This window comes from Polypterus senegalus, chromosome 5 (genome assembly GCF_016835505.1).
Source record: "Polypterus senegalus isolate Bchr_013 chromosome 5, ASM1683550v1, whole genome shotgun sequence".
NCBI lineage: Eukaryota > Metazoa > Chordata > Cladistia > Polypteriformes > Polypteridae > Polypterus > Polypterus senegalus.
Window position 1 is genome coordinate 76,605,527 of NC_053158.1, and position 12,343 is coordinate 76,617,869.

At 38.2% G+C, this 12,343-nt stretch overlaps 1 protein-coding gene across 1 annotated transcript in view; it reads right to left on the reverse strand.

Moving 5' to 3' along the window:
* The window catches only part of smchd1 (structural maintenance of chromosomes flexible hinge domain containing 1), a 459,542-nt gene that overhangs the window by 123,919 nt on the left and 323,280 nt on the right, over window positions 1-12,343 (reverse strand). Inside the window, exon 30 of the mRNA XM_039754843.1 lies at window positions 3,528-3,653. Coding sequence (XP_039610777.1) covers window positions 3,528-3,653 — 126 coding nt within the window. The remainder of the gene's footprint in view (window positions 1-3,527; window positions 3,654-12,343) is intronic.

Genomic DNA, 12,343 nt, shown 5'->3' on the forward strand with positions numbered 1-12,343 from the left:
CAGTGAGTCTGCACTCACTTGCTCTCTCTCACGCACGCACACACCGTCTTTCTCGCTAAACAAGAAGTGAGAGAAACAGCACCAAGATAAAGAAGACCTGGAGAAACATTTAAGTAATAAGTTTACTACAGCCTTTACAGAAATTCTAGGAAAAACGGATGAAAATATACAGGAAAATACGAGTCAGTTGCAGATTAAAATTAGAGTACTCGCCGTTCAGCTTGAAGATATTAAGAAAATGTTTACGACCTGCATTGCAATCGTTGAGCAATTGACATCCACTGCAGATGAACGACAGCAAAATCAGAAATGAAAAGTGCTCGCTGAACTGCCTGCATTGGAAGATAGATATACTGTAGAAGGAGGAAATCGAAGGCCTCCCTGAAAAATGTGGAAGTCCAAACCCAGTGAAATTCACAGGTGAACTATTCTCTAAAATAACTGGAGAGGACACCAAATCACCAGATCTCAGCAGCGTACCATTAATGTTTATCGAATGCTTGAAAACCACAAAGCCTTATTGTCCATTTCGAAAAACTACAAGCTAAGCAAGATTTAATGTCCCTTCTCAGACAGAAAGATTATATTTGAAAATGACATCATTAGTATTTTTCCAGATTTCTCCCCTGCAACAGCTGCTAAATGCGGCGCATACTACAGTATTAGACAGCGTCTACACCTAAGGTTCCCAACAGGGGTGGTATCACCCACCAGTGGGCGCTGAAGAAATCTAAGGGGACATTTCTGGTCCAAGACATATTAAGAGGGCATTGAGGACCAGCTGCCGTCCCTTGGGCAATACTCGCAAGAACATGCTGAAAAGTTTGATTAACACTAAAAATCATTGAACGCATGTTTCAACCATTCTTTCTAAATGTCCATTAAGAAAGACCCGTCCATATTAAATAGTAGGTATTGGTAAATTATATTTATAAGTTTGCACAAGTCATGCATTCTCAGATCATGCAAGTCCTTACAAGATTAACGCATGTGTAGAGGACTGAATCTATGCATGTTTTGATAGTTTCATTGAACATGACTATAAATACGTGAGAAGTTTATTATCCATACCAGATTGTTTTGGAATTCCTTCAGAGCAAGTATAAACCTAAAACTACAGTGCGGTACCCACAGATAACATTCAAGGGAAAACTTAAGTGGACCTACTTATTAAAAACTAGGGGGCTTTGCCCCCTGCTCACTTTGTTTGCCAACCCCCCACCTGCGGTACGCGCCTGCCCCTTTGAGTGTCTGCCGCTTGCGTATGTGGATTTCACTTTCACCAAACAGCAAACCTTTTAATTCTCGCGGATACGCCTCTTAATTGGAAAGAAACACTACTTTTCCCTGATGGCAACACGAATTAGACGATCTACAAGTCTCCCATCATCATATTTAGCCGAAACAGGATTTAAAATGGTCAACAATCTATTAAACAAAGAAAAGAAACAGATTGTCAGTAGTGGAAAGCGGGAATTTAAGATTGCCGATGACAAAAATGGCACCAAACATTGAAAAGTTCGTGTCATTACAGCTCAGCCCTCTCACTAATAATATTATATTCATTTTTTTAATAATATATTTTTTTTAATCATACAGGCTTTTAAACATTCGAAGCGCCGCACAAAATGCAGATCACGCGGCATAGCAGCAGCAAGCCAGCAGCTGATCGAGCAAAGAGGAGGTTAAAAAAAAAAATATATATATATTTATTTGTTTCACATTGTATCACTGTTTAAGAGGGGTTTTGGAGGAGCAACCGTCTCTCCTTGGGGTGCATTCAGCCCCCCTCTTCACAGCAGCGCATAGCTTGTGGGGCAGGATTGGGTTTAAGGGGTTGGCGAGCGAAGCCTCGTAGTTATATTATATTGAAATCTCTTTCAATAAATTTATGTACTTTTTGACAACAACACAGTAACTAGGTATTTACAGGGCTTTTTCCACTTCATATCCTTGATTTATTATATTGGTAATGTACTCACTTATGTTATCTTATTTACCATGGGAACTGTTTAACATCATTAATTAGGTTTATTGTATTGGCACTGTACTTTCAAGATGCCTCAATTTTAACCTTTTCTACTCCGCTGCCTTGGTGGTCCTTTTGTTCTAGACGTGCTCTGCTTCTCGACATGTCAGAGGACAAGTGTGGTCTGCCTCACTTGGGGAGAGAAATTTTGGGAATCAGCCATTGGGAGGGGGAGAGTGAGTGAAAGAGAACTTTGCTGTTTCTCATTTAACCTTTCTATCCCAACCACTGTTAATGCCAACACAACAATAAGCTTCATAGCTATAACACCTGACAATTATATAAATTTGTAGTGTCAGACGTAATATCTTTATTTAGTACTAAAGTGATTGTGATATCTATGCACCTAATGTGGATGACAGAGTTTTCATCCAAAATTTATTTGCATCTATTTGTGTTTTAAATCAGGAACCTGGATAGGTCAGCTGCAGCGGTGATAACATCAAATACAGCAAAAATAATTACAGATTTTGTAAAGGATCAGAACTTATTAGACCTGTGAAGGTTTTCAAATATTTTGTTCAATTACGTGAAAATGTTTTACAGGTACAGTATCTGCAGAATTTAATACAAGAATGTAGTATTTTTTGAAACCCATTTTTATGGTAATATTGCATAATTTACTTAATTTATACATAACTGATTGCATTATCATTCTATGTTGTCATTACGCATATGTTTAGCAAATATAATCTGTTCCAGAATTGTAATGGTCATAATTTAGATAAAGAAATGTGTTTAATTTTCATTTGAGTGTGTAGTTATTTATTCTGCATACTGTAACTAGTTTATGATTAGATCCCAAAAGACAATAACTACACTAAAATGCTAAAACATCTCTACACACAACACAACTTTGATACAAGATACAAATCAAAGAAAATAGATGTGTGCCATAGAAGACACAGATTGGTTGGCACCCAGGCTGGAATGGTTTGCTCCTTGCCTGGTCAGGAAGCCTTTTTAATAGATAAAGGGAAGTGATGTGCCTCCTGGGATCATGTGATCCACAACTATGATAGGTAGGGCTGCATGGGGGTTGTAGTTACAATGGGAGCTCTGCTGGGTTTCTTGGGAGCAGTCAAGGGTACCAGTGGAAAGGAGAATTCCTCATGTCAGAGAAGTTCTGAGTGACCTGGAAGTAAAAGTACTCCCATATGTGGTATAAAGGAAGCCATTCTGCTACACCGAGTCGAGTTGGGAGTCGGGGATGAAGGATGGACAAAGCTTGCCTGGGTGGAGTGGAGGTGAAAAAAACAAAGAAAAGGAAAAGAGTTGTATTATTTGGAATTTTTTCTGGAAGAAGCCTATTCCTAGGACTTATCCATGTAATCCTATTTGGGAATTTGGGTTCCTGTTACTCCACCTACAGGTCACAAGTTGAAGTACATAAGCATTTAAAACAGATATACATAAATTAACATGAAACAGCAAAAATGACACTAGCATTATGAAATGCCTAGAACTTCAACATTCCACTCCTTACGATGTAAATTACCTTTAAGTTGTTGTCCTTCACGAGTAAGATTTTCACCTGTGCTTCAGGTGATGGATTTCCCCATTGATCGCAGAGCTGGACTACAAATGGCTTTTCTAGTTCTTTTCCATTAACAACAGTTAAAGGCTGTAACAAAACATATAAAAGAATTTGCTTTTGTGAATGTCCATATGAAAATTTAACTTCGCTTTTCTCTGTAGCATATGATAAAATAAAAACTGGGCTTCATAGTTAGCAAATCTTAACTTTTACATATTTATACAAACACAGAGACACACTCAATTATTCTAGCATGATAAAGGACAACATACCTAATGTTAAATGGTACTTTTGTATTATATGGACACTCAAGATAGAGACTGATTTTTTTTGCAATATTTCAAAGCATTTTACATACACTAAAATACACTAAGCAGTATATTCTGAAAATTGCTTTATTATTGAGGTGAAAAATATGTCAGACATATTCCCTTCTGTCAGAATCTGGAACAAAGATGTCAAACTCCGGTCCTGGAGGGCTGCCGGTTTTCATTCTAACCAACGTCTCAATTAGTGACCAGTTTTTGCTGCTAATTAACCTCTTTTGCCTTAGGTATAATTAACTTAACTCAGGCCACTTAGTTCTTTCTTTTTTCTTAATTAGCTGCCAAACAATGACACACAAAACAAGATGGCACATGACCAGCTCACCTGTGCCCATCACAGGTCACCAAAACATTTTGACTGTGTTCTTAGAAAAAAAAAACACAAAATCAAAAGTTTTAGAACTGTCTCCTGTGACAGAATGAGAGCAGCAACAACCCATGGAATTCAATAATGGGTGTAATTAACAAGCAAGAATCTGCTTTTCATTAAGAAACAGGTGGGAGTGAAATTGGTTGCAGTTTAAAGCCCCAATTTAGCTGATCATCTGTTCGCTCTTTTCACATCTCATTTCTGTTTGGCTGTCATTAATGACGAAAAGAATCAATTCAGAGGACTGAGTCCTTAAAAAGAGGGCTATTAAAATGAAGGAAAATAAGGTCATTAGCAGTGAAAACTCGTCACTGATTAGGAAGAGGGTTAGAATGAAGACCTGAAGCCACTCTGGCCCTCCAGGCCTGGCGTTAAACACCCCTGACCTAGAATGTGCAGTCTGTAGTCAAAATAGAGTTGCTTTCAAGACAACACTCCAGAAAGGCCAAATCAATACTTGGACTTCCAACTAATTAACACCCGACACAGGATGACAAACATGTCTAAATTAATTGGGGGTAAAAGGCAAAAATGCTCCCAAATAGAACAATTATGGCACTTAAAATACGAAAGCAGGGACAAAAAACTTCTGCAAGCATTACATGTGCTATTAATAGCATAAAATTATTACTGTTGCTATTGTCCTCTAACCTTTGCAAAATGGATCATTCATGATTGGCTGCAATGAAACCTGCTGCAAACACGAAGAATACCACCACAATTAGCACAATGCTCTTAACTATTAAACGGGATAAACTACCAAACACTGAAACATCTAAGTTACATTGATCAAAATATACATATAGACATGCATGCCATATCAAAAGGTTAATTTCCCTTACAGTAGTGGCAGTGGTGCTGGTGATTTTGTCTAATGCAGCAACAACATAAAAAGTGTAACTCTGCTTCCAGTCGACTGTTACATGTTTGCATGCACTGAATGATAGTTAAGCTGTCAGAGGATGGTTTTGAAAAGATTAATTTACTGTACATTAGCAAATCAGGTTGAATGCTTATCAGTGGCAGTGGCTACAAGGCAATATATCTCATGTACAAAGTGCAAAGTAACTTTTAAATTGCTCAGATACAAGAGTCTTATACAAGTATTGACTTATAACCACCAGATGCTGCCTGACATCCACAGTAAACAATGAAATTAGGTCCAAGTGGAGTAGGTCTAAAATCATAGTGCACGCAATCTGATTATGTCTATGGTAACTAATACAGTGGAACCTTGGTTCACGAATGTCCCGGTTCATGTACAACTCGGTTCACGACCAAAAAGCTTGCGAAACTTTTGCCTCGGTTTACACCCACGCACTCGGTATACGAACAAGCCAGTTTCCCTTGCCTGCCTGCCTTAGCTCTGCTGAGCTGAGAGAGAGAGAGAGAGAGAGAGAGAGAGCAAGAGCGAGCGAGCACGTGCCTGCTGGGGAGGGGGAGGGGGAGGGGAGGAGGAGGAGGAGATTGCTGCACTGTTTGCCTGCCTATCTGCAGCCAGTAAGTTCAAGCCAACCATGCCCCAATTCCACGTGTCTGCTGGGGAGGGGGAGGAGGAGGAGGAGATTGCTGCACGTGTTTGCCTGCCTATCTGCAGGCTGTACGTGCTGAGAGAGAAAGAGAGAGAGAGAAAGCGAGAGAGAAGCAAGCTAGCAAGCCGCGTGGCTGCAAGAGCTCTGTTCATTGTTCTCCTTCCATTGACTTCTAAGCAAGTGAAGAAAAGTTTTGAAGAAAATTGAAATCGAAGTAAAGAAAGAAATTACAAGAGGTGTAAAAACTGTTTACCAGTTTACTCATTTACCAATCTGAGAACCCTCGTGCTTTCAAGCAGCACAATGTAAACAAAGCCAGACTGCCAGTAATGTGGGGCGCAAACACGAAGGATTGGGTCACAAGGAGTTTGTTTTTGGAATGGCTGCATGAGGATTTCACTCCTACCAGCTAAAAGCACCAGAAACCCAAGAAATCACAAGAGAGAAAACACCTGAAGGAAAACACTTCATGCCAGAACTCGACTCATGCAAGGTTAGTTTTCTTGGTGGTTTTTGTATTACGGATTTTCAAAAGTAAATTTTTCAGTTCATAACGCGATTTGTTGCAATGTTACTTTTATCTTTTTTCAAATGTTCCTTTTTTCCGCTGTGCTTAAAACTCATTTTAAAAACAGTGTTTACAGCGATCAGGCTTTAAGTTTAATAGCGTGATCTCCTGCAATCTTTCTTTTCTGATTGCTTGCAGTTGGTTTTGCATGCACTGCACTTCGGATTTGTTTTAATGTTCGTTTTTTTCTGCTGTGCTTAAAACTCATTTTTAAAAAAATGCTGTGCGAGCATGTGCTACAGAGAGATTAGAGAGCGTGAGCGAGCAAGCGCAGAGAGAGAGGGGGCAGCTGACAGGGAAGGGATGGGTGGGGGGGATAGGGTGTGTGTGTGTGTGTGTGTGTGTGTGTGCGCGCTCTACAGAGAGAGAGCGTCAGCCAGCCTGCTCCTATAGCTGAGGGAGGGATGGAGCGCAAGCGAGCCAGCTCCTATAGCTGAGCAGGGAGCCTGGGTGTTTTGTGTCAGTGTTATTCAATGTTTTTACATTAGTTTACTATTACACTGTGCATTCTATGGTGTAATTAACTATATTTGTGCTTAATCTTTACATATATTTACATACAGTTTGTACTGTCTGGAACAGATTAATTGTATTTACATACAATCCTATGGGGGAAACTGCTTCGGTTCACGACCAACTCGGATTACGACCTAAGTTCTGGAACGAATTATGGTCGTGAACCGAGGTTCCACTGTACTTTAACCACTTTACTGTGTGTATGTGCAGATTTACAATGAGCTAATTAAAATTAATCAACTAGAGCAATTGAAAACTTTATTATTGAACAAAGGGAAAACACTATGCATCTCTCCTTCACCACTTTTTACATACAGGCACCTTACTTTCAAATTAACTTTTAATAAGCTATATATCACTACATTACTAACAGTACACAGTATGCAATAATAGGAGAGACCTTCAAGTGTGGTCCTAGTGGGCTGTATCTTTTGTAGATTTTCATTTCAAACGAGCTTCTCAATTCAAAGACAATTATTACTTCTCAACCACTTATTGCTCAAGCAACATTTTTGTGCATCAGTTTAGTTAACTTGCAGGTTAAGATCCTCGAGTCCCTAATTGCTTCTTTTAGTCTTAAACATCTGCATTCACTGTTTTAAACTGCTGTTTTCTTATCCAACTGCTAATTAAACATAAGATGTAAATGATACACAAAACTTTAAGTCACTATTAAACTCTGTGGCCTTCCAAGTCAGTCTTGGGGGATCACTGTGACTATTGGTTTTTGTCCCAGCTAACTTCTGCTTTTACTTAGACTCTTACCGATAGTCAACTGTTATTCTCCTGACCCAAAAATGTTATGTTATGTACATACCATAGAAATTCTCAGTCTTATAGTGGACTCGGCTGAGACACTTGAAATTAATTTCAACCATTAGGGGAAAAAAAAAATTCAGATGTATAGAGTAAACATTTAACATTAATTTAACATCTTTTGAAATGATAGTTTCTCTTCCTGTGATAATTTAGGGCCAGTACTTTAACTCTATCATGTTATAACATCAAGTATGGGACAATGAAATTTAATTCTGAATACATGTGCAATATTTTTATGCTCTGTGGCTGTCTGGTTTAATAAATTAAGAACAGTATAAAATTAATTTTATTCATTACTAAGGCTACCTTTAACAATTCTAAATACTTATTAAACAATTTAGTTAACATTTCCTTATGCCTTTTACCCACATAACAAGCTACTGTGAAAGCAAATAAAAGGTACCTTAGTACAGTGAAAAAAACATTTAGGTGAAACAGATTTAAACATTTGGTGTATAAAGATATGATTATTTTGTTAACTTCAATCCAATAAAAATGGAACAATAAGTTGCTACGTACTGCAGAACTTAAGACTGCAAAGCTTAAAATGTTGCCAATAATCATAATATTTTGACCTAAGAATTAACACCCTATTGTGGTGTCAATACAATTTATACAAAATAACTCAAAAGAAATCAATTAGGCAATTACAGGACAGTGATTTTAACTTATTTTATTTCTTGAAAAGCAATGTCTTGGATAACTGAAAGCTGAAATTAACTTAAACATTCTAGCAGAGAATAGCAGATTTCAAGCTAAAACAAAACATATTTTGATTTCCCCTTCCATCATGACCAGAGAAATGTACCTGCAAAAAGAAGAAGTAATGTAGAATGATGCTGCCATTACCATTCTTGGCAGAAGGGTGTTGATATTAAGCTCCATCCTGCTATATCATTTTGCAAAATTTATACAGGCTTGGATACACTGTAACTTTCCATTTCAACACACTTCTGCAAAGCTTAGAGAATAAAAAATGGTTGAAATATGCAAGAAGTGTCCAATTACTGCCATAAATTCTGCTCTGTTTAATTTAGTAATGTCCTCTTGCTAGCCTCTCTGATGAACATGCTCACTGGTTTCCCAATAATTTTGGAAGCTGTTCAGGGTCCACGTAGTGCAGTATTTCCTTTCCTTTTATGGATCATAATGGCTTTCACTATGATCCATGATATAAGAAGTTCCTTCGGATATAGTCTAAATCAAAAAGCATACCCTTTTTATAACCACTGTATATTGAACACACCTGCAGCCCTGATCATTGCCTTAAATATTCAGGCAAGTCACTCTAGTTATCCCTTTAAATTAATCAAATTTATACAGGAAGGCAATAACAATCTTACATATTGAAAAAAAAAATGTTTTAACCCTTTTCACAACAAACAAATAAGAATTACAGAACCAGGGGCGGTCTGGCACCACCCCTCCCCCCTGAAAGTGCTATAATAAACACTGAACAAAATCAGTGTAATAAAACAAAACTGTTGGAAATGTAACGTCTAATAGAGACAAAATCAAATTTTACATTTATACGGCAGTAAAATATTTTATTATACAGGTGCTGGTCATAAAATTAGAATATCATGACAAAGTTGATTTATTTCAGTAATTCCTTTCAAAAAGTGAAACTTGTATATTAGATTCATTCATTACACACAGACTGATGTAATTTCAAATGTTTATTTCTTTTAATTTTGATGATTATAACTGAAAACTAATGAAAGTCCCAAATTCAGTATCTCGGAAAATTAGAATATTGTGAAAAGGTTCAATATTGAAGACACCTGCTGCCACACTCTAATCAGTTAATTAACTCAAAACACCTGCAAAAGCCTTTAAATGGTCTCTCAGTCTAGTCCTGTAGGCTACACAATCATGGGGAAGACTGCTGACTTGAAATTTGTCCAAAAGACGACCATTGACACCTTGCACAAGGAGGGTAAGACACAAAAGGTCATTGCTAAAGAGGCTGGCTGTTCACAGAGCTCTGTGTCCAAGCACATTAATAAGAGAGGTGAAGGGAAGGACAAGATGTGGTAGAAAAAAAGTGTACAAACAATAGGGATAACCGCACCCTGGAGAGGATTGTGAAACAAAACCCATTCAAAACTGTGGAGGAGATTCACAAAGAGTGGACTGCAGCTTGAGTCAGTGCTTCAAGAACCACCACACACAGACGTATGCAAGACCTGGGTTTCAGCTGTCTCATTCCTTGTGTCAAGCCACTCTTGAACAAGAGACAGCATCAGAAGCGTCTTGCCTGGGCTAAAGACAAAAAGGACTGGACTGCTGCTGAGTGGTCCAAAGTTATGTTCTCTGATGAAAGAAAATTTTGTATCTCCTTTGGAAATCAAGGTCCCAGAGTCTGGAGGAAAAGAGGAGAGGCACAGAATCCACATTGCTTGAGGTCCAGTGTAAAGTTTCCACAGTCAGAGATGGTTTCGGGTGCCATGTCATCTGCTGGTGTTGCTCCATTGTGTTGATTTCATTTTCCAACAGGACCTGGGACCTGCACACAGTGCCAAAGCTACCAGTACCTGGTTTAAGGACCATGGTATCCCTGTTCTTGATTGGCCAGCAAACTCGCATGACCTTATTGTGAAGAGGAAGATGCAATACGCCAGACCCAACAATTCAGAAGAGCTGAAGGCCACTATCAGAGCAACATGGGCTCTCATAACACCTGATCAGTGCCACAGACTGATCGACTCCATGCCACGCCGCATTGCTGCAGTAATCCAGGCCAAAGGAGCCCCAACTAAATATTGAGTGCTGTACATGCTAATACTTTTCATGTTCATTCCTTTCAGTTGGCCAACATTTCTAAAAATCCTTTTTTTGCATTGGTCTTAATTGATATTCTAATTTTCCAAGATACTGTATTTGGGACTTTCATTAGTTGTCAGTTATAATCATCAAAATTAAAAGAAATAAACATTTGAAATACATCAGTCTGTGTGTAATGAATGAATCTAATATACAAGTTTCACTTTTTAAATGGAATTACTGAAATAAAACAACAATTTTATGACCAGCATCTGTAGTGTAAAGAATTTTCACTTTAGTACCATCTCCAGTTATCAGTTCACTAGGTCACTAACAACTACATAAACCTTTTCTCTCAGAGCTGCAGTCAGTTTACTATTTCGGGTTAACTTTCCCCGTCTACCGCGCGGGGGCCAGTCGCGGATAGTTGACACAGACTGCTCAGCCAATCAGTGTACAGCAGGCCCGTTTCAGGATTCCCCGCTGGGGAGAAAGTGTTATTTTTTTTTGTTTTTAACCATATAAAGTGGTATGCACTGTCAGTCAGTCAATCAGATTGTTGTAATTTCATGTGGGATGCTCCTTTTAAAATATTTTTAACAATTGAGACTACAATTAACATGAACAGGTGTCTTTATAACATATTTTTAAAATCCATAAGACATAGACAGACAGAACATTGCATAATAGACAGACAGAGAAGTCACTAGATATATCAATAAACAGGGAAGGCACTGTATAATAGATATAAAAAACAGCTAAGGGGATAGATAAACAGATAGGAAGGAAAGGAACTATATGATCAGTAGATAGGGAAGCTGCTATATAATAATAAAATTACTATTACTATATAGATAGACAAGGAGTTCACTGTATAAAAGTCAGACAGAGAAAGCACTACTAACTGAAAAATGGTACAGCCTTTTTATTAATCAACAGATACTTTTAGGAAGGCAAGCAGATAGTGAGAGTACATGTATTGTAGATGTGAAAAGCACTAGACAGACATAGATATGGAAGGCAAGTATAACATATACAAAACTGTCAGAAAAAAACAGGGTATACAGTAATTAATATACAGGCAGAGAAGCCACTAGACAGGTAGTTAGATAGACAGACATGAAAGGCGGTATATAAGACAGATAGATGGGAAAGGCACTATATACAAAGTAGACAAGGAAGCCAAAAAGTAATACTATTATTACAACAAAGACAGACAGAGAAGGAATTCACTGTATAATAGGCAGACAGCAAAGGCACTATATAAGAAAACAGTAAGAGAAAGCACCAGACAGGTAGATATCAGCATTAGCAATATATTAGTTTTATTGTGTATTTATTTATTTATCTCTGAGATTTATGTAAATAAAATAAATGAAAAATGCTTCAGCCTGTTTATTATTCAACAGACGCTACAGGTAAGCAAGAAGACCATTAGAGTACATATAGATCTGAAAGGCTAGGTGGTCTAAAATTTAAAAACAAAATCTACTTCGCTAAAGCTTGCCACATGGAACATCCGCACCCTGCTTGACAGGGATAACATAGACCGACCCCAACGATGCATGGCACTCATTGCCCACGAACTTGCCAGATACAACATAGACATCGCCGCTCTCAGTGAAACCAGACTCTCCGGTGTAGGAGAACTTACAGGAAGGCTTGCTGGTTACTCATTCTACTGGAGCGGACACAACCCCGACTCAAGGCGAGAAGGTGGATTTGGCTTTGCTATCAAAACCTCTCTTGCGAGCAAACTCTCCAGTTCCCGAAAGTAATCAATGATCGTCTCATGACGATGAAACTCCCCCTCATCCATGGAACGAAGGCTGCCACCATTGTCAGCGCATATGCACCCACCATGACAAACCCAGAAGATA